At 35.8% G+C, this 21,240-nt stretch overlaps 3 protein-coding genes and 3 long non-coding RNA genes across 6 annotated transcripts; 4 read left to right on the forward strand and 2 right to left on the reverse strand.

Annotated features, from left to right (window-relative positions):
• The first annotated feature begins 497 nt into the window (after nucleotides 1–497).
• LOC133679572 (uncharacterized) lies at nucleotides 498–1,313 on the forward strand. The gene is made up of 3 exons (XR_009836173.1): nucleotides 498–606; nucleotides 689–1,119; nucleotides 1,237–1,313. It is a non-coding gene; the product is annotated as an uncharacterized LOC133679572 (long non-coding RNA).
• Nucleotides 1,314–6,684: 5,371 nt separating this feature from the next.
• On the forward strand, nucleotides 6,685–8,705 carry LOC133679573 (uncharacterized). Its single transcript, XR_009836174.1, has 2 exons — nucleotides 6,685–8,350; nucleotides 8,458–8,705. It is a non-coding gene; the product is annotated as an uncharacterized LOC133679573 (long non-coding RNA).
• Nucleotides 8,706–12,021: 3,316 nt separating this feature from the next.
• On the forward strand, nucleotides 12,022–12,778 carry LOC133679173 (LOB domain-containing protein 12-like). Its single transcript, XM_062101688.1, has 2 exons — nucleotides 12,022–12,251; nucleotides 12,388–12,778. Exons 1-2 carry the CDS (start codon nucleotides 12,096–12,098, stop codon nucleotides 12,721–12,723), a joined length of 492 nt encoding a protein of 163 aa, XP_061957672.1. The 5' UTR covers nucleotides 12,022–12,095; the 3' UTR covers nucleotides 12,724–12,778.
• A 3,484-nt stretch (nucleotides 12,779–16,262) lies between these two features.
• Nucleotides 16,263–16,685, reverse strand: LOC133680158 (egg cell-secreted protein 1.1-like). The gene has a single exon (XM_062102977.1). The coding sequence runs from the start codon at nucleotides 16,683–16,685 to the stop codon at nucleotides 16,263–16,265; it is 423 nt and encodes a 140-aa protein (XP_061958961.1).
• Nucleotides 16,686–19,007: 2,322 nt separating this feature from the next.
• Nucleotides 19,008–20,747, reverse strand: LOC133679687 (UDP-glycosyltransferase 87A2-like). The gene is made up of 2 exons (XM_062102360.1): nucleotides 20,246–20,747; nucleotides 19,008–20,137 (listed from the first exon to the last, which is right to left on the reverse strand). The coding sequence occupies exons 1-2, from the start codon at nucleotides 20,745–20,747 to the stop codon at nucleotides 19,260–19,262; spliced, it is 1,380 nt and encodes a 459-aa protein (XP_061958344.1). The 3' UTR covers nucleotides 19,008–19,259.
• On the forward strand, nucleotides 19,952–21,031 carry LOC133679688 (uncharacterized). Its single transcript, XR_009836193.1, has 2 exons — nucleotides 19,952–20,078; nucleotides 20,271–21,031. It is a non-coding gene; the product is annotated as an uncharacterized LOC133679688 (long non-coding RNA).
• The last annotated feature ends 209 nt before the right edge of the window (nucleotides 21,032–21,240 follow it).

Genomic DNA, 21,240 nt, shown 5'->3' on the forward strand with positions numbered 1-21,240 from the left:
ATCCGCCCGTTTTTCCATTGAGGTTTTTTGGCACAAAATTTTTTAAAGGTAAAAACAAATCAATATATTATTTTTAAACTTTGTAGATCGGTTTAAATTTAAAATAATTATTGGATGTGATTGTTTTATGAATATATTTTTTAAAAGTGTTTTTTAAATTATTTTTTATTTAAAAAATATAAAATTAATATTTTTTTAGAATCTTTTAATAATTTTGAAATATTAATATAAAAATATAAAAATACTTTTATAAAAATAACTTTCATCACTTTAAAAAACACATTTTAGCTAATTTAAGAAATCATCGGTAAATTTGTTCATTAACTCATTTCCAAATCTAATAAGTCTAATTCATTTTTTTTCATTTAAAATTCATTAGAATTATAAAATATTATTTTTCAGTTATTGTTAACACCATTAAAAAAAACATAAGAAAAAAAATGTTGCAGTAATTCACATTTGGACATATCCAAACATACAAATAATCTTTAAACAAAAACCCAAGCCCAGAGTCACAGCCTCCCCGCCCTTGGCAAATGTCAGGACTCACACAAACTCCTCAGTCCTCATCATTTCCCTCTTCCGCGGTCAAATCACAAACTGAAGGTTCCAATTTTCATCCTCACAACCCTTCAATCGTCATCTCTCAATTCGAAAAAGCTCACTCAATCTCTTCTTTCTTTTGCAGATTCAAAGACGAAACGCTGCGAATTCTCGAATCAGTTCTGGTCTTTAAAGACTTGAAATCGCTGATCGAAACACGATCGGATTTGAAACAGTCCATGAGATCCGAATCTTTCTCTATCATCCACCAAATCAAGATAAAATTGTCGAACAGAAGCTTTTCACTCTCCAAATATGTGTTGGCGCTTTCGCTCTCACAGGCGATATTGAGGCAGCGACAAACTCCTTGTCAAATTTTATCCGTCGATTAATTAAAATTACTAGCAATCTCTACATGAATTATGTGTGCAGAGTTGTTTGTCGTTGAAATAAGAGGCATTGCTTTTGTGTGATGTTAAGTCTACCGGTGAATAATCGCTACAAGTTTCGTATCTGGAATGGCTAAATTTTGATCGCCATTGACTTGATAACGGCTTCTATTCTATTGCTATACAGGTTAAGTTTCCTTATTGCTGAGTGAATAATTTATCTATTTTCTGATATAATAATATTGTCTAGATTAACTTGCGTATTAACCCGAGCCTTCACTTTGATTGTTTTTCGCTTGTATAGTCGTGTGAAAAGTCCCAAGCATGTTTTGAAAAGAATGACATTGCAGATACGAAAACAGGTGAGTTCTTCGAAAATGCTGTAAAGCCATTTTACATTAGTTGGCATAATTGATGGGATTTGAGTGGGAGATGAGTTGTAATTGGTGGAGTGTGAGTGGAGGATGAGTTGGTATAATTGGTGGAGTATGAGTGGAGGATGAGTTGTTAGGCATATATTCCTCCTAAATTTATGACCATTATACCCTCACTCTTGCCTATAAATAGGCAATGCATTCAAGCCTAAATGCACACCAAGATAGAGAAGAGAAGAGTAGAGTAAAGAGAGAGTAATCCCACAAAATTGTGAGGTATTTGTAAGAGAGTAAGTGAGGTGTTTTCTCCTAATAATAGAGAGATTCTTAGTTGTTCTCCTATTATTTGAGAGAGGTTGTAATTCCCACATTACTTAGTAAAATCCTTCTATACTTGTCTGTGGACGTAGCCCAATTGGGTGAACCACATAAATTCTTGTGTGTCTCATTTCTCATTTTATCTTATTCCTTGCCTTTTGTCTTGTCGGGTTTGCATGCCAGTATCCTAACAGTGGTATCAGAGCCTTCTTGGTTGGTGTTGTTAATACACAAAAGTTATTCGTGTATACAGTTACTATTCACGTCTACGGCACTATTCACCTATACGACACTATTCACCCATACGGTACTGTTCACATAAGTTACTGTTGGCGTATATAGAAAGTCAGTGCGGTGATTAAATACAGTCTAGGAAGTTCTGTCTAAGGAGATTGGGTTTTAAGCGGGACCGTTTGTGACCCCTCCAATCTTTCCTGGGAACTTACTTAGTGAAGTATTATTCACACGATACTATTTCTGTATACGTTACAGTTCTGTGAAACGGTGATAGCTGAATAGATCACGGTGAATAAAATGGCAGCAAAGTACGAGATTGAAAGGTTTAATGGGAGCAATTTCTCACTCTGAAAAATGAGAATCAAGGCAATCTTAAGGAAAGACAATTGCTTGGCAGCAATTGGGGATCGACCCGCGGAGATCACTGATAATGCAAAATGGAATGAGATGGATGGCAATGCTATTGCTAACATACATTTAGCATTAGCCGATGAAGTATTATCAAGTGTGGCGGAGAAGAAAACAGCTAAGGAGATATGGGAGACTCTAACAAAGCTATATGAGTCCAAGTCTTTGCACAATAAGATTTTCTTAAAGCGGAGACTTTATACCCTTCGAATGGCAGAAACCACGACGGTGACTGACCACATCAACACAATAAGGACTCTATTTTCACAACTCACTACGTTGGGTCAACAAATAGAGGAAAGTGAACGTGCAGAGCTTCTACTTCAAAGTCTTCCAGATTCGTATGATCAGCTCATTATCAACTTGACCAATAATATCCTCACAGACTATTTAGTCTTTGATGATGTTGCAGCCGCCATCTTGGAAGAAGAAAATAGGCGCAAAAATAAAGGAGACATAAATAGTTCAAACCAAGCAGAGGCATTGTTGGTGTCAAGAGGGAGATCAACGGAGCGTGGCTCTAGTGGGAGTCAAAGGCAAGGGAGGTCCAAATCAAGAAGTAAGAAGACTGTGAAATGCTACAACTGTGGCAGAAAAGGGCACTTCAAAAAGGATTGTTGGTTTAAAAGGGGTATAGAGAATACTGCAGAGTCATCAAAACCTCAAGGATGTGTCGCAAGCACCTCAGAAGATGGAGAGGTTTTATATAGTGAAGCAGCGACAGTCTCTACAGATAGAGAAGAGCTCACTGAGGTCTGGCTAATGGATTCAGGAGCAACATGGCATATGACTCCTAATCGAGATTGGTTCCATACATATGAACCCATCTCTGGAGGCAAAGTGTTCATGGGTGATAATCATGCTTTGGAGATTGCTGGCATTGGCACCATCAAATTGAAGATGTATGATGGCTTAATTCGTACTATTTCAGGAGTGCGGCATGTGAAAGATTTGAAGAAGAATCTTTTGTCTGTAGGACAATTTGATAGTCTTGGCTGTAAGATCCGAACAGACAATGGAATAATGAAAATTGTCAAAGGAGCGCTGGTGGTTTTAAAGGCGAGAAAGACAGTTGCAAACATGTTTGTATTAATGGGAGAAACACATCATGGGGCAGAAGCGTCAATTGCATCAGCCAGTCCTGCAGAAGAGAAGACGATGATGTGGCATCAAAAACTAGGCCACATGTCAGAGAAAGGTTTGAAAGTTCTCTCTGATCAGAAGTTACTCCCTGGGCTTACAAAGGTTACTTTACCCTTTTGTGAGCATTGTGTTACAAGCAAACAGCACAGGTTGAAGTTTGGCACATCAACAACTAAGAGCAAATGCATCTTAGACCTGATTCACTCTGATGTTTGGCAAGCACCGGTTGTATCCTTGGGAGGAGCAAGATACTTTGTATCATTCATAGATGACTTCTCCAGGAGATGTTGGGTGTATCCAATTAGAAGGAAGGCAGATGTGTTCGCAGTCTTTAAAATTTTCAAAGCGCGGGTGGAACTTGAATCTGAAAAGAAGATCAAGTGTTTGAGGACTGATAATGGAGGAGAATATACCAGTGATGAATTTGATAACTTCTGTCAACATGAAGGTATCAAAAGGCAGTTCACAACGGCATACACTCCACAACAAAATGGAGTGGCAGAGCGGATGAACAGAACCCTATTAGAAAGAACAAGAGCAATGTTGAAGACTGCAGGTCTAGGAAAGTCATTCTGGGCAGAAGCAGTCAATACCGCCTGTTATGTGATAAATCGATCTCCATCAACTGCAATTGAGCTGAAGACACCGATGGAGATGTGGACTGGAAAGCCAACTGATTATTCTCGATTGCATATATTTGGAAGTCCTGTGTACGTGATGTACAATACTCAAGAAGTCAGCAAGCTGGATTCAAAATCCAGAAAATGTATATTCTTGGGATATGCTGATGGAGTGAAGGGGTATCGCTTGTGGGATCCCACTGCCCACAAGGTAGTCATCAGCAGAGATGTTATATTTGCAGAAGATAAAATGCAAATGGAAGAAAATAATAGCATTTTAAAGGAGACTACAGAAGTCCAGATGGAAAATACTCAGAATCGTACTTCTTCTGAAGCTGCACCAGAGCATGAAGAGCAAGAACAAATAGAGTCTGAAACTCTTGAAGTTCGGCGGTCGACTCGTGAAAGAAGACCACCGGCTTGGCACTCAGAATATGTTACTGAGAGCAATATTGCATACTGTCTTCTAACAGAGGATGGAGAGCCATCAACTTTCCATGAGGCTATCAAAAGCACAGATGTATCTATGTGGATGACAGCAATGCAAGAGGAGATTGAAGCTTTGCACAAGAATAACACTTGGGATCTTGTTCCGCTACCACAAGGAAGAAATGCCATTGGCAACAAATGGGTTTACAAGATAAAGCGTGATGGCAATGATCAAGTGGAGCGGTATCGTGCAAGATTGGTGGTGAAAGGGTATGCTCAGAAAGAAGGGATAGACTTCAATGAGATATTTTCTCCGGTGGTACGACTTACTACAATCAGAGTAGTCTTAGCGATGTGTGCTATATTTGATCTTCACTTAGAGCAGTTAGATGTGAAAACTGCATTTCTTCATGGAGAACTTGAAGAAGAAATTTATATGCTCCAACCAGAGGGTTTTGCTGAAACAGGCAAAGAGAACTTGGTTTGCAGGTTGAACAAATCTCTATACGGTCTCAAACAGGCGCCGAGGTGTTGGTACAAGAGATTTGATTCCTTCATAATTAGCCTTGGGTACAACAGACTCAGTTCAGACCATTGTACGTATTACAAGAGGTTTGAAGAAGATGATGTTTTCATCATTTTGTTGTTGTACGTGGATGACATGTTGGTAATAGGCCCCAACAAAGATCGAGTCCAAGAATTGAAGGCACAGTTGGCTAGGGAGTTTGATATGAAGGACTTGGGACCAGCAAACAAGATTCTAGGGATGCAAATTCACCGAGATAGAAGTAAGAGGAAGATTTGGCTTTCTCAGAAGAATTATTTGAAGAAGATCTTGCGACGCTTCAACATGCAAGATTGTAAGCCAATTTCCACCCCACTTCCTGTTAACTTCAAATTATCCTCAAGTATGTCTCCTAGCAATGAAGCAGAGAGGATGGAGATGTCTCGAGTACCGTATGCATCAGCAGTGGGAAGTTTAATGTTTGCCATGATATGTACAAGACCAGACATTGCACAAGCAGTGGGAGCAGTTAGTCGATACATGGCAAATCCTGGTAGAGAGCATTGGAATACTATTAAGAGGATCTTGAGATACATCAAGGGTACCTCAGATGCTGCCTTATGTTATGGAGGATCAGAATTTACTGTCAAGGGTTATGTTGATTCAGATTTTGCTGGCGACCTTGAGAAAAGAAAATCCACGACAGGCTATGTGTTCATAATTGCAGGAGGAGCTGTGAGCTGGGTCTCTAAACTTCAGACTGTTGTAGCGTTATCCACAACAGAAGCTGAGTACATGGCAGCTACACAAGCTTGTAAAGAAGCAATATGGATAAAGAAACTTATGGAGGAGCTCGGGCACAAACAAGAGAACATTCTTTTGTATTGTGATAGTCAGAGTGCCTTGCATATTGCAAGGAATCCAGCGTTTCATTCAAGAACAAAACACATAGATGTTCAGTATCACTTTGTTCGCGAAGTGGTGGAAGATGGAAGTGTAGATTTTCAAAAGGTTCACACAAAGGAAAACCCAGCAGATGCTTTGACCAAACCAGTCAACACTGACAAGTATATATGGTGCAGATCCTCTTATGGCCTAACAGAAACGTAAGCAGCATGAAGATGGCAAGTATAGAAAGGATAGAAGAAGAATCACAGATAATCAAGTGTGAAGACTTGATTAAATCATCAAAGTCTTCAAGTGGGAGAATGTAAAGCCATTTTACATTAGTTGGCATAATTGATGGGATTTGAGTGGGAGATGAGTTGTAATTGGTGGAGTGTGAGTGGAGGATGAGTTGGTATAATTGGTGGAGTATGAGTGGAGGATGAGTTGTTAGGCATATATTCCTCCTAAATTTATGACCATTATACCCTCACTCTTGCCTATAAATAGGCAATGCATTCAAGCCTAAATGCACACCAAGATAGAGAAGAGAAGAGTAGAGTAAAGAGAGAGTAATCCCACAAAATTGTGAGGTATTTGTAAGAGAGTAAGTGAGGTGTTTTCTCCTAATAATAGAGAGATTCTTAGTTGTTCTCCTATTATTTGAGAGAGGTTGTAATTCCCACATTACTTAGTAAAATCCTTCTATACTTGTCTGTGGACGTAGCCCAATTGGGTGAACCACATAAATTCTTGTGTGTCTCATTTCTCATTTTATCTTATTCCTTGCCTTTTGTCTTGTCGGGTTTGCATGCCAGTATCCTAACAAATGCTCAGATTATTGAAGAGATAAAGAGGTTCAAGAACCGTGACGTGAAAGTCTGCAGCTTCAGGTTCTGGTATGTTTCTATTCTCTTGTTTTTAATCTTTTTACATGGATGCATAGCATCTGATCAGCTATGATAATCAATCAGGCTTATGAAATGCGTACTTCAATGATAGCTTGTGTTGTGTCACACACGCGCGCGCGCGCGCGCACAGCTTTGATCTCTTAGTTTTATGTTGATTTTGGAAGCGAATATTATACATTCTACATGCCACGTTCTGTTGATAAAGATAGAAGTGCAAACAAGAGAGCACTGTTTTAAGTGTACTGCAGGATCCTTTAATCGTTGCTGTAAGGAAGAAAGCCTACTGGGCTTGTCGAATTTGGTGTTCGAAATTCATAAACTGCAGCGAAATGAAATTAAGCTTGTAGAGATCGTGGATGCAATGGAATGGTAAAATTTATGCTGGCACTGATGATGAGATTACAAGTTCTCACTTCAAAAGCTAATTCATGTGAAAGAGACTGCCATGATGTTGTGCCAGTTTTCGATGCACATGTTGGTGAAATTTTTTGATATTATGTACCATGCCAGAGTTTGAGCACGACTCAGGAGTTATTCCAAGATGTTTGTGTATGGATTTCATAGCCTTTTATAGGAGTGTCCAGAACAACTCTTTACGTTTCTTTTCCTGGCAGTGGATAATTTAAATATAATTGTATCCTTGTTCACGGGCTTTTGTGGAGTTTCATGTCATGGCGAACTCAGGGTAACATAAGCTTCGAGATAGCTTCAAGATAGATAATAAGCAGGGCATGCAGCATTTCTTTGTGTGTTTTAATTCCAAAAAGCAAGGAGACTAGTGATCAAATTTAAATAGAGCAGTTTGGGCATTTACGGTGTAGTATGCTCTGCTAATTTTGCGCCTCTTATTCTCAATTTAACAGAATTCACGACCGTGGCCCATTTGGATGGATTATAAATTTTTAAGTGATTTACATTAGCAATTACCACTCGACGTTTCACACAGAGATTTTGGGATATATAATATATGTTCTTTTATTTTCATGCAGCTATCATCTCAGATTCTACATGAGGTTAGACATCACTTTTATTCATATGACATTAGCTTTAATCTATAAATCTTTGGCAATGAACTCGTTAATGTTGGACCTCAGGAATAACTACTTTGGATTTAGTGCAACTATTTTGTGGATATTTATGTGGTTCTCATTTCTCCAAGTGCTTAAGGGTTGGTAAATAAGATTCATGTCAAGCTCTTTTAAACATTCCTATTCGTTTGATGGTTACAAATTCTGTTCGGTCATTCCAGTCCAGGCACAAGCGGCTGAGTAATTGAAAAGGAAAATAGTTGAGAAGAGCTAAATATGCTCTTCATTTCCTAGAGAAACAAAGAGCCCTGCTAGCACTCTGTTTAGAAATGGAATCAAGAAGCGGCATGCACGTGTATTGCGTAAACGCCACAGTTTGCAGCAGAATGTTGAATTATAACTTTGTTGCCAAATTTACCTGTCCTCACGGAATTTGTTTGTATGACTGCAAAGTTGTATCAAGTCACTTCTCGTTGTTAACTACAAGCTCTTTCCCCTTAAATTGTAACGATTCTGAAGACAGATGCTTTTCTACTCCATTCAATCAAAAGAACATCAGTGTATGCTCTAATTATCTGATCATTTTGGATCTTTCCATATGATACGATGTGTTTGGGAGTATTTACTTAACTGTAGAGGCTGATGCTAGTGTGCTTGGTCTGATCAGGGGACAAGAAGGGAAGAGATTGGTCTGGATGACATGCTCTGCTGGTTTGTCTTGGATTAGCCATATCAAGGTCGTATATGCAAACCAATAAAAACAATTAGCATGGCTAGAGCATTTATGTGCCCGTCAGTACATTACTATTGTATTTTGCAATAGAAAATCAAGGCAATAATGAAAATGAGCTGTCATCAGTCATTAACTAGTTTTCTTTGGCATGCCCTGGAAGAAAAATGAATTATCTTTCTACTTATTCATTCTCCAATTCCATTTTGTAGTGTATGCTGTCAGGAAAGGCTTCTCTTCTGGTGCCTCTCGAGTCTGGTCAGCCAATATCACTAACAGAGAGATTCATTCATGAGCCATGGTATGTGAAGTACGTGTCACCTTAAAATATATATTTCAAACTCTAGATTGAAGATGACCTCTTCAATTTTTGAAGTATTAAACCATAAAGGAGTTTATTATGAGGGCAAAACGTAGCCCTGCAGCAACAAATTAACACGGCCCATGTTCGTGTGCATGCTCACGTGCTTTCCTCTTGCTTCAGGCCTAATGTTTTTCTTGATTTCCACCGAACTGATAATGCAGACCTTGCATTTTGAATAGAATTGGTCACCTTGGAAATCCAACACGGACTCTGTTCAAGCAACTGAATTTCAAGTCTCTGTTGCCATGAGCCCCTCACTTACGATGTTCGCTTTTGTCAAATACTGCCCTCTAATCGTCACCCCTTTAGATTTGAAAGTAAACTATATGCAAATTTCAAGAATCGAATCTTCCATATCACCAAGCACATTAAATGCTTGCGTTGGACCTCGCATGTTTTATTTTTCTTCAAGAGGGCGAAAGATGTCTGTTTTTCCTCTATTTTATTCATGTGTTTTAAAAAAACCACTGTAAAACAAAGAATACAAAGGTTCTCACCGTCAAACTATGATTCCTTTTCTTCGTTCTAGAGCTTAGGGGTTTGAAACTTGGAGGTGTGAACTTGAAAATACGCGCTCTGTGATGTAGTGCCAATAAAAGAAATTTCAACAGGTGGCCCCATAGTAATATATTGGCTGAGATACGGGTCTAAAATAACACACATGCACTTCATTAAATGACACATACACGAGAAAAAAAGAAAATATAGATACGCCAGGACAACTAGAGAAGGAGAGTGTGCATATATATATATAGCTTAATTGATAGTAAAATCTCTCTTTCTAATAAATCTCGTGTTTGAGCATCTTCTTTATAATAATAATAATAATAATAATAATAATTAGGGAAGGAGAGGTATTCTGCTCGGAACAGAAGATTCGAAGCTTGGAATCATGTGGTAAGCATTAAATGCAAGAGAAAAGGAAATGGTCCTAGGGTTTCACACCTCTTGTGTTTTCCGTTTAAATCTCTCTGCAATTGGGATTTTTATAATCCCTCAGAAGTTAGACCTTAGCTTGATGTCGGATCTCATTTAATGGTTCACATTAATTACTTGGTGGGTTATCGTGATCATCGTATAAATTATTTCATGGAGATAAGATGAGGAGAGGATTAAGACTTCAAATGATGTCTGTTTACTCGAAGTGACAGTCTTTCAATGATTTCTTGGTTTAGAACAGTGCAACTGTTGTCAAACGAGATCTTAGTTTTTACGGTGGAACCATAACCAAACATTGTTCAATTACATTCCTCGATGAGGAATGCAATGTTTGCAAAGCATTCAAACTATGTCATTTACAATTAAGAAAACAAGAGTAGCAACTTATAAAAAACAACAACAATGGCATCTGTAATTTTTTATGTGGTTGATGATGCACATCACTGACATTGTAATTACCGATATTTTTTTTGCTATTTTAAAAATCAAAACAATCTATATATAACAATTTTTATCTCGTTCTAGATGAGATGTTCCAATTTCATTTCATCTGTTTTGTTATATGAATAATTTTTTTTTAGATTTATATTTTTTTATAATTTTATCTTTCAACACTTGATTTTATTGAAGATTAAACTTCATAGTTTATTATAATTTGAATTTTTTATAGTTATTTCAATCTTATGATCCATGTCATAAATTTGACAGGATAATCTAGTTGACTCAAGTTTTTTTTTGTTATAATTTTTAATTGATATTTTTTTTTAATTTCATCTTTCAACATCTTCAACATTTAATTAATTATGAAATAGACTTTATCATATATTTTGGTTTGTTTTCTATAAAGTTATTACTTCACAACCCAGATCACAAGATTTGTGAGTTAACCAAGTAAACTTATGTACTTTTTATCATGTTTTTTTTAAAATTGATTTTTTTTTAATTTTATCATTCAACAATGAGTTTATTGAGAATTAAATTTTAATTTGTTTTATATGGGGTTATCATGGTCCCATAACCCGAGTCGATTCAATATGATGTTTTTCTAAAATTAAAAAAAAATATTTTGATTTTTTTAATCAAATTATATTTTTAATAGTTCTCTAGATTGTTTTTGAATCCGTTAAATCAATTGAGTTATATTAATTTAATTTTCACATGGTTTTTTTTTCTGCAAGAGAAAAAAATAGTTATGCATGGATGTATATTTGAGATCGTTTAAAAAAGAATCTAATTTTAATTATAGTTAAATATAAGACATTAAATTGAAAGAAAAAAAATCCAATGAAGTGCAGTACTATGCTATATATGTTTCCTTGTTTGATCACAAAGACTGGACATTGGATCTGGTAGAGCTGTGTGTGTGTGTGTATTATGCTATTCTTCGCCTTGTTTAATTTTATTAATTTGTAAAAAAATAACAGAAAAGAACGAAAAGAGGATCCATATTTTTTTTTTCGCAGACAATAGTATATATAGTGAATGGCAGACATCTAACGTTAATTCAGATAAAGGAAGAGAGGAATTAGAATGAAATTTCCATGTGATTTATTTAATGTCGCCAACAAACATTCATGTCTAGCCTATTTCTTTTGATGTCTTGATTCGGGTTAGCTAGCTAGGTAGGTTTCTTATCGTTCTCACCATATTGGAAAACCCTAAACCGGCCTCACAATTAACGACTCTCACACTCTCTACGAGGTTTAGACTTTTATTTACTACATGTATTTTTTTTATGTAACATAGGCTTAGACATTAGTATAATAATACAATCATCATGCTATACATTGTTCTTTTTTTTTTTTTTAACATACTCACATGAGTATACATACATGCAATCAGAACATAGAAACAAATAGTCAAACAAGAACGTGGACAAGAGTACTAGTACACCAATGCATTGCCAGCCCATCACGCGCCTCGGCGGTGGTCAACCTCGTCCATTTGATTTTCATACCAAAAGCCTTAATCTGTAAATCTATGTGCATGCGATTGTTTCCACGGTGCTTTCCTCCACAATTAGGAATCATAGCTGCTTCTTTCCATGTACTTTATTATTTGTTTAATTATAATGATAATCTCTTTATTTTAACTTGAACATGCATGTGCATCCATTCTACACACTAGGCTAGCACATCCCTCAACTATTATAAATACACATTCTAATCTCATTTTGTTCCACATTGAGCTTCCTTTTGGATTTCTTTATATCTTTCTCTCTACCTATCTGCATCAAAAGAGAATTTTCTTTGAGTTATTTTAAGACGAAAACATGGGGGGTTCGTCACCATGTGCATCCTGCAAACTGCTAAGGCGCCGGTGCGCCAAAGACTGCATCTTTGCCCCTTACTTTCCTTCTGATGATCCCCATAAGTTTGCCATTGTTCACAAGGTCTTTGGTGCTAGTAATGTTAGCAAAATGTTGCAGGTTCCCCCTCTCTCCTTAATTAATTTGTGTGTGTGATCTATACCATGCGTGTATGAAAACAGCAAAGCACGTTGTTTGCGCAGTTTTTAATATTAATGATGATCCTTTAAATGATGAGGTTATTGTAATCTTGCAGGAGATTCCAATTCATCAGAGAGTAGATGCTGTGAGCAGTTTAGTTTATGAAGCAAATGCAAGAGTGCGAGACCCAGTGTATGGATGTGTTGGTGCAATATCTTACTTACAAAATCAAGTATCACAGTTGCAAATACAACTTGCAGCTACTCAAGCAGAGATGAATTGCATCCAGATGCAACAAGAGCCTACCTTACCAACCCAGCTAGACCAAGATGAGAAGGCACTTCTTTTAGCCAGTAGTAATAACTTCAATAACATTCCTCAATATTTTACCTTTGCCTCTTCTAGCAATGTAATCCAAGACCCTCTTAAGAGAGAGTCTCTCTGGACTTGAGTAGTACTTGAAAATTGTTTTTTTTTAATGAATAATTAGTACCCTTTTTGTTCAAGGTTCTCTCTAATCAATTTTGAGTTCAATATTGACCTAGCTAGCTTGCTCTCGTTCTAGCTCTGTGTTTCTCATGGAAACCAAATCCATGATTGCGTGTAATTAAGCAGTATGCACGTGCGTGTCCATGTGAAAGAGAGAGACTAATAATTTTAGTTCTTGGAATAGATGAGACAAAAACAAACTTCATGTAGGATATTGAGTTAAGGGGTCAACGTCGATCGTTAACAGGCCAATATACAGTAGTACTACCGCATGTGAGATATAAACACGGTCGGGTTTACATTAATTCTCTTTTCTTCATTAAGACGTTACTTATTACGGGGCTTGTTGTCCCCTTTGGTAGTTCTCTTTCAACACACATGATTATAAAATTGAAATGCTAAATTAACCATCATTTCTAGCTAGCTAGCTTGCTAGCTCATGACAGACCGCTGGCTTAATAATTAACAGAACACGTTAACACATCCTGGCATCTTAATAACAAGCATATATATAATTATGGTTGTGTTGTTCCAATCTCTAAATAATAACATACATCCTTTGTTTCAATCTTATCACGTGAAATGGGGGCTACAAAGCAATTCAGAAGTGCACTGTTCTTGTGAGAAGAATCTTGGAAAACCCATTTTAATATTAGTTTTAAAGTTTGTAAGAAGAAAATCACAGTTTTAAATATTATTCTAACTGCGCAGCAACTTTCCCCTGCGTTTGTACGTATATATCTAAGCGAAGGTTTAGAGCTAGCTAGCTAGCTTCAAATAGCTAGGGTACGAGTATTTTATGTGCAAGATTTCTTGAAGTCAAATATAGAAGCGGTTAATTTAACACGTCCCTCGTTGGAAAATGCTTTTTAATTTTCCTTTTGTGAAAATGACCTTTCCAATATTGAATTTTCCATAAGGGCGTTGCTTGAATAAGCTTTTAGGACGTAGCGTTTGCCCTGGTTTTTGCAGCGATTTATATGGTCATCGGGGTTAGTTGGATTGCTATATCATGTCTGCGTGCGTTGTGGGAAAAATAATCTAAACAATGGCTTGTTTGACTGTTTCTTTTTGCCCTTTTTCATAGTCGTCAGCCTGGTATTCTTTCGAGTTAGCTCGGTGACATTGAGTCAGGGGTTGGTTGGAGACGGATCCTCAGAATGGAAAGATCCTTCTATTTTTATTTTTTTAATAGTAAAAGTTCACTCTTTCTTACAACCAACCCGGCCCTGACAATATGAAATTAAACAAGAAATAAGGACAAATAATTTTGTTAACGCACCCAGCTAAAACCCTCTAATGAATGAAAAATAAAAATAAAATGGAATCCCTAGAATATTGTTAGAATTAATATGCGAAGGCGCAAAATGGCAACCTCCTCGTAGGCTAGTTATCTCTAGATCATGACATCGGTATTTTTATTTTTAATTATTTATTTTTTTAATTTATATGAGGTGTCCAGCCAACTTACATGTATCTTAATTAATATTTGTGAATTTTAAAGTTAATGATTAAGTAAACCTTTAGTGACTATCAATATTAATAATTATAGAATTACTGAAATTACAAGGACAATAAAATTTTTAATCTCAAATTTTTACTGCTGATTATATATTAAAGGGTTAGAACGTGGATATTTTTTTTTTTTTGTAACTCGGGGTGTCCGGGCCAGCTTACGCGCACCACAACTAATCCCCGGACCCACTGAACACCCTGCAAGCCCAGTAGACATGTAAAATACCGCGGGGGTGACAGACATGCACGCTAGGACTCGAATCCAAGTGACAGAGACAAAGAAACCTTCACTCTGCCGCTGTGCTACAAGCCCTGGTGCAGAACGTGAATATTATTATTATTATTAGTTGAAGAGAAAGATAGATCGTACATTTGCATTTAAAATAAATTATTACACTGAACCTCAAATCTGAAAGACTATCTCTTCACAAATGGAGGAGAGGACCGACGATTGAGATTGTAGTTCAATGATAGACAGGAATCGTCAGCTAATTACCAAAATGACTTGGGCCACTCTTTTAGGAGGCATGTCGGGGACAGGTTCAGTTTTTCGGTGGGCATCATTGTTGCTATTTCGTCTCATTGGGGGTACTTTTTACTTTTTTTTTATTTTTTATTTTTTTCCCCTAGCTGCTCTTCTAAACATTTTTTTATACCTTGGGTTGGGTTGTAGTGGATATACATGTCTAGTCTAGGCGTGCCTGCATCCAACCCTGGGCTGGCATCTTCTTGTCCGTTCTAGGCCGATCTTGGGCTTATTGCCCAGCTGAAATTCAGTCAGAGTCCATCTAGCATTGAACTCTAGCTCAGAGGACTCGTTTGTTTCATATAAAATAATTTTGTGGGAACCACTTTGAGAAAATTAATTAATGAAAAGTGTTTTCAGTAAAAATAAAATAAGATAAATTAAGTCTTTTAAGAAAATAAAACGTCTTTCTTTTCTTAACTCTGGAAAAAAAATTTCTTTCCCTTAACAAAAATAAACCTTACACTTAAAGTTTTCCTTTCACAATTCTCTATTTTTCCTTTTCTTTTTCTGTTATTTCAGGTAATTCTTTTCCTTGAATCTCTCTCTATCACCATTTCTTTTTATTTTTTATTTTATCTATTTTCCTTATCTAATTTAGCTTAATTTATGGAACTTTTAAGTGTATTTGACAATGATGAGATTTGAATTTCAGGATTTAGTACCTTATTTCTCTTTGCAAGAATATATTGATGTCGATTTAAAAATCCATTAATCATTAAAAAAATGTCGATTCCTAAGAAACAAATTAAATCGTAAATGATATCAATTCTATTACTACGGTAGTTATATCATGGAAAGAAAAGTAATAAATAATAGCAAGGAAAAACTTTAAAGATATTACCCGTTACTGGATATATAGTGATCTTAATTAATATTGGATGCAATGATATTGATGAATCTCACTTTTCTAATGGCTCGTTTTCATGAATTCCTTGATTCAGTTTTAGCCTCATTTTTTTGTAAATTGTCTATAAAAAGATAACCAATGTATAAATGTTAAGAAATGAAAAATTATTATGGTAATAAATATTATTTTTTAAAGTATTTTTTTGCTTGAAAATATATTGAAATATTTTTTTTATTTTTAAAATTTTATTTTTAATATCAGCACGTCAAGATCTAAAAAATACAAAAAAAAAATTGAAATAGATAAAAAATAAAAAATTTAATTTTTTTAAAATTTTAAAATGTAAAAACAAATTGGCTCTTAATTTATCTTTTGACATATAACCAAAATCATTGTAAAATGTACGTATTATTAGGAATTTGTAAGAAAAAAACTCAATGGACATGAAACATAGCACTAAATATAAAAGTAGAGCTTTACTTATAAGGAACCAACATTTCTATTTCGAATGTAATTAAAGAGTGTAATTATTCGTTTTTTTATTCGTTATTATTATTATTATATTATTGCTGCTGCTAGCTATTATCAACAGCTAGCCAGCCACAACTAATCAAGGAAGCAAAGGTTGCTTTGGAACAACATTAGTTACAGATGGTGCATACGGATCTTTGGAATCGGTAGCTTTATCGCAGTAGCCTTCAAGTATTTGGCCCTCTTCAGTGGTAAACCCGAGTGTATCAATCATGTTAGGCCAGCAATGTTCACCAATTGTATGCAGAGCCTGGCAACAGCTATGGCCTAGTTGAGTCTCTCCGTTGAGGAAAAAAAGAATGATCTCCCCAGTGCATGCTTGGAGCTGAATCAAAGAGTCCCAGCAACTCGATGACTCTTCATCTAATTTCAAGCGAACCGTGAGGTTCGAGGCCGAGGCTAATGGTCGGGCCGTGGCCGTGGCTGTGGCCTTGTTGCAGTCCAAGCTGCTGCAGCATGCAGAGAAAGCAACCAAGAGAAAGAGCATGAGATTAAAAGCCATTTCGAAAGTGGTGTGGAGATTGATCATGGCTGGGTGTTTATATAGGGATAGCATACATGTGGGTATTGATTTGAACGTTACAATATTTACTCATTGAAGACCAAAAGGCTGAGAGAACGTGGAGGCGGAGCTAATGAAAAAAAAAAAAAAAAACAATTGTTAGGCAAGGCAATCACCCATCAAGTTGCAAATTTATAACAAATAAATCAAATTATTGCAGGACCCGGCCATCATTAAAGACATCAATTACCTTAGTATCTAAGACGGAGAAGGTAGTACGTCAAACAAACCAATCATGTCTTTGATAATACGTTCAATCTGTTTTTTTTCCACTTAAAAATATTAAATTAATATTTTTAAAATATTTTTTAATTATTTTAAAATGTCCATATTAAAAATAAAATAAAAATCTAAAAAAAATATTTTTAATATATTTTGAATTAAAAAGTATTTTTGAAAAGTATTATTATACATGACAAATAGATATTCATTTCATATGATTTTTATAAATATTTTATTTTTTTCTTTTAATAAAAATATCAAAAGTCATAATATACTAAATCAGAAACTAATTTTTATTTAAATAAAAAATTCATTCTTAAATTTCTGTCTTTTTTAATTAAAACATCGAACTTTTATTTTTTTAATTATTTTTATATTATATTAAATTAATTTAAATAGTGTTTGAGATTGCAATGACGATTACTTTTTAAAGTGTTTAATTTTTTAAAAATATATTAAAATATTTTTTTAAATTTTTAAATTTTATTTTTAATATTACCACATCAAAATAATTTTTTTAAAAAAACCCTACCTACAATAATTATTCTGAAGGAAAGAGTGTGCTCCTGAATTTGATTAATCAATCAATAAGTCACACCATCTTGAAGTGTTTAGAACACTCGACATGTCATCGGTATTTTGGTCCCCGTGCACAGGAAGAAAAAAAGTTTACATTCACATTTAACATGTATTGTTTAGAAATAAATCATCTAAGATTTAAAACTCCAAACATACACTTTTTTTTTTCTATTTTCAAGACTCGATTCAAGTTCAATAATTATAATTACCCATGAACACCATAAAATTACTCTTTCTTGCACCATTCAATTTTATTTTTGTTGACACGGCATCATTTTGTTTGCTATACTCATTGTTTGAACATTAGCATTTGGTATATCAACATCGACCTTGTAGTGTAACACCCCCCCCTCTAGTAAGGAATGGTTGTAAATTAATTAGGATACGAAAAAAAATTAAAAAAAAATAATCTGAACCTAGCTAGATCTAAACGGAAATATAGTTACGCCCAATTAATCTTTTCTGTTTTCCCAGCAATTTGGAGGTTAATGTGTTATCGAGGTCTAGTTTGCACGGTGTTAATGTTAATTATTTTCGTTCACATATCAATTAATTTATATCGTTCACGGTTTAAAATATATCATAAATATAAACGGTTTACTATCGGTCGGAGAATACTTTGATTATTAAAACCAAAAAATAAATAAAAAACTATCAATATTTTCAGATTTCTTTTTTAAAAAAGGAAAAGAAATTAGCTGTTGATACATCCAAATTACTATATTTTAAGGTTAAGTATAGTAACACAGTTATAATTATGTTTTTTAAAAAATTTAAAATTTAAAATTTAAAATTTTATTTAAAATTTTTTTATATTTTTAGATTTTGCTGTGATTTTAACCGCAATCACTTTAATTTGTAATCCTACTGTTATGTTTGGTCTCTTTCAACATGAGTGGTCCTGCGATGCCAAAAGAAAGGGGACTGTGACAGGCCATTGTCATTGGTGTGGGCTTGAACTTTCTCTGGGCCCTAATTAAAAAACATGGATGATAACAGAGTCCGCAATATCGAAATGGGCTTTCATCAACGAACCTCTTTCAACCTAGAAGTGTCTCCTCGACCAACCCACAAGTATCAAACACCATTATCATGCAAACCGCCGGCAATTTCATCCATTTGGGCACTGGAAAATGATGTATGGGTTGCCCAAATGAGAAAATCGCCACTGTCTGACTCAATATGTATTGGTTGCTCCCAGTAATGAAGGAAGGAACTCCTGGAATGCAGTCCACATGTTCATGTCCGCTCTCTAAACCTCACACGAAGGAAGCATAGCATAAAGCGAATCCCATTAAATTTCTGCATCTGGATCCATAAAATATAACAACGTATCATCTTTCAGGAATGCAAATATGATCTTAGATTCATCTTCCATTCTTTCTATTTCTTTTTGCTAGGATTTTACTTGCTCCAATCCTGTTGATTTAAAGAAATGCTGATCTATACCAAAGAAAGAAAGAAAGAAAGAAATGCTGATGCTATTCAATCTAAGAATGATCACCTGCCCAGTCAAAGAAATTGTCAAAACGGTCGACAGCTCTCTGATGGATTTGCAGTTTACATCTAAATGAGTAATGTTTCAGATACTTGTGAACTCCATGAAAAGCCAATTGATACAAGCTTCAAATCATGAAATCTAGTAGACTTCAATTACATTAAGCTGCTTAAACAGGCTTCTGAAATATCTACAAGTTGCAAGCATCAGGAATTTTATGAAATATCTCTGATAAAAGCATCAAGGTTTTTATCAGAAGATCCGTCTTTTGCTATTGCTTGCCCGCACAGTTGCTGAAGCATTTTCGCTCTTCTTCTCATATCCTTCCCCTCACTGTTCTCCGTATCCATAAACCTTTGCACAAGCGCTGTAATTTCCTCTCCTTTAACCAAAATTTTAGTCCCCTCATCTTTCTTCATTTGCCACCCAATTCTCCAGTTTTCAACAATCTGCTTACTATTGGGAACCTGATCGAAAAATAAAGGGAGAGCAAGCATTGGAATCCCTGCAAAAACAGCTTCAAGACTCGAATTCCACCCACAATGTGTCCAAAACCCCCCTACAGAAGAATGACACAAGACCTGCAACTGGTCACACCATGGGACCACTATCCCCTTTTCACCACAACTCTCTTTTAGCCGTAAAGCTTCTCCACGAGCCACCCACAAATATCTAACACCACTATTTCTCAACCCAGAAGCAATTTCATCCATTTGCTTGCTGGAAATTGAAAAGAAACTTCCTAATGATACATACAAAACAGAGCCTGTAGGTTGGGAATCCAGCCATTGGAAATAGTTGGTGCTATCAGAACCTGCAGTGACACAATAGTTGTCCTTAAGTTCAAAGTAAGGTATGGAAGGACCAACTGGATAGATTGGTAAATGTAATTTTGCTTTTAGTGCGTCGAGGGCTTGGGATTCAAGCTCGTAGACGGAGTTGATTAGAAGATATTGTGCTCTTGGCACCCATGAAATGCTTTCCAAAGTAAGCTGCATAACTCGTGCCTCGCCTCCATTGAAGATTGTTCGAAGGTCTAATACATGCTTTGAAGAAATTCCTTGAATGTTGTCCACAATCTCTTCTCCATCATCTAAATATAGGCAAACATACACCAATTTCCATCAGTGATTTCTATTCGTCAAGTCTCAAAAGGAATAAAATATCAATTTTGAATAAAAGCAAGAATATATAGATGTACCTAACAAATTGGCTAGCTTTTGCAGGTCTTTTATGCGAGCAAAATGATACAATATTGAAAATACGGTTGCTGACAAAGTGTAAAGAGTGGCCACTGGAATATTTCTCTTGTTTGCAATGGTGATTGCCCATAGTAACTCGGCATCGGCTATGATAGTAGTCACTGGCGGGTCAAGCTGATCAAGTAGCCGTTCAAATGGACCTTCCATCTTTGTCATCACAGCCTCATAGAATCCAGGAAAATCAGCTCCACGGACTAGTTCAGAAGGGATGACATTTGGTATCGAGGCAAATCTAATGTTGCTGGGTTTAGTATCAGAGCCAATGAATCCAAGCCACTCTTCAGTAACAACAAAAGTGAAGAGAATATCATGTTTCTTTGAAGATAGTAACTTGCAGAGATTCATCATGGGGTTGACATGGCCTCTGCCAGGATAGGGCACTGCTAACACATGGCAGTTGGTTGTTGATCGCTGGTCAACGGCGTCCATGTTAGAGTCCATCTGTATATCTAGAATGATTTGAACGGAAGGTGTTCTCTGTCCATAATTTGTAGTAGAACGGAAGCAATCAAAGGCTAGCAAGACAAGGACTCGCACATGATGTGCAGTTAAAAGAGATTTACAAGATGACAATATCACCACTTGATTTGATTTTGACGTTTCTGTTTTATCTGTGTGTTGCCCGCATAATTCAGGAAGCGTGACATGTTAATGCTCCCAGCCTTTGGATCAATGCTCTATTCAAATAAAAATACACAAACCACTCGCAGATGTCTTTTAACGAAGCTATCGCTTTACTACAGCAAAGTTGTTGCAAGTTCTTGTCCTTGTCTTGTTGGATTTATGCACCAAGAAACTAACATCTCACCAACATACATATTTATTTATGCTCTGGATTTATATACCGTGAGCGAAGAGATTTGGATTACGTAAATACAAGTGGTCACGGAATTAACGTAAATTGTGATTATATTGCCTTTGTCCTTCTGCGATT

The sequence above is a fragment of the Populus nigra genome, chromosome 19 (genome assembly GCF_951802175.1).
Source record: "Populus nigra chromosome 19, ddPopNigr1.1, whole genome shotgun sequence".
Taxonomy (NCBI): Eukaryota; Viridiplantae; Streptophyta; class Magnoliopsida; order Malpighiales; family Salicaceae; genus Populus; species Populus nigra.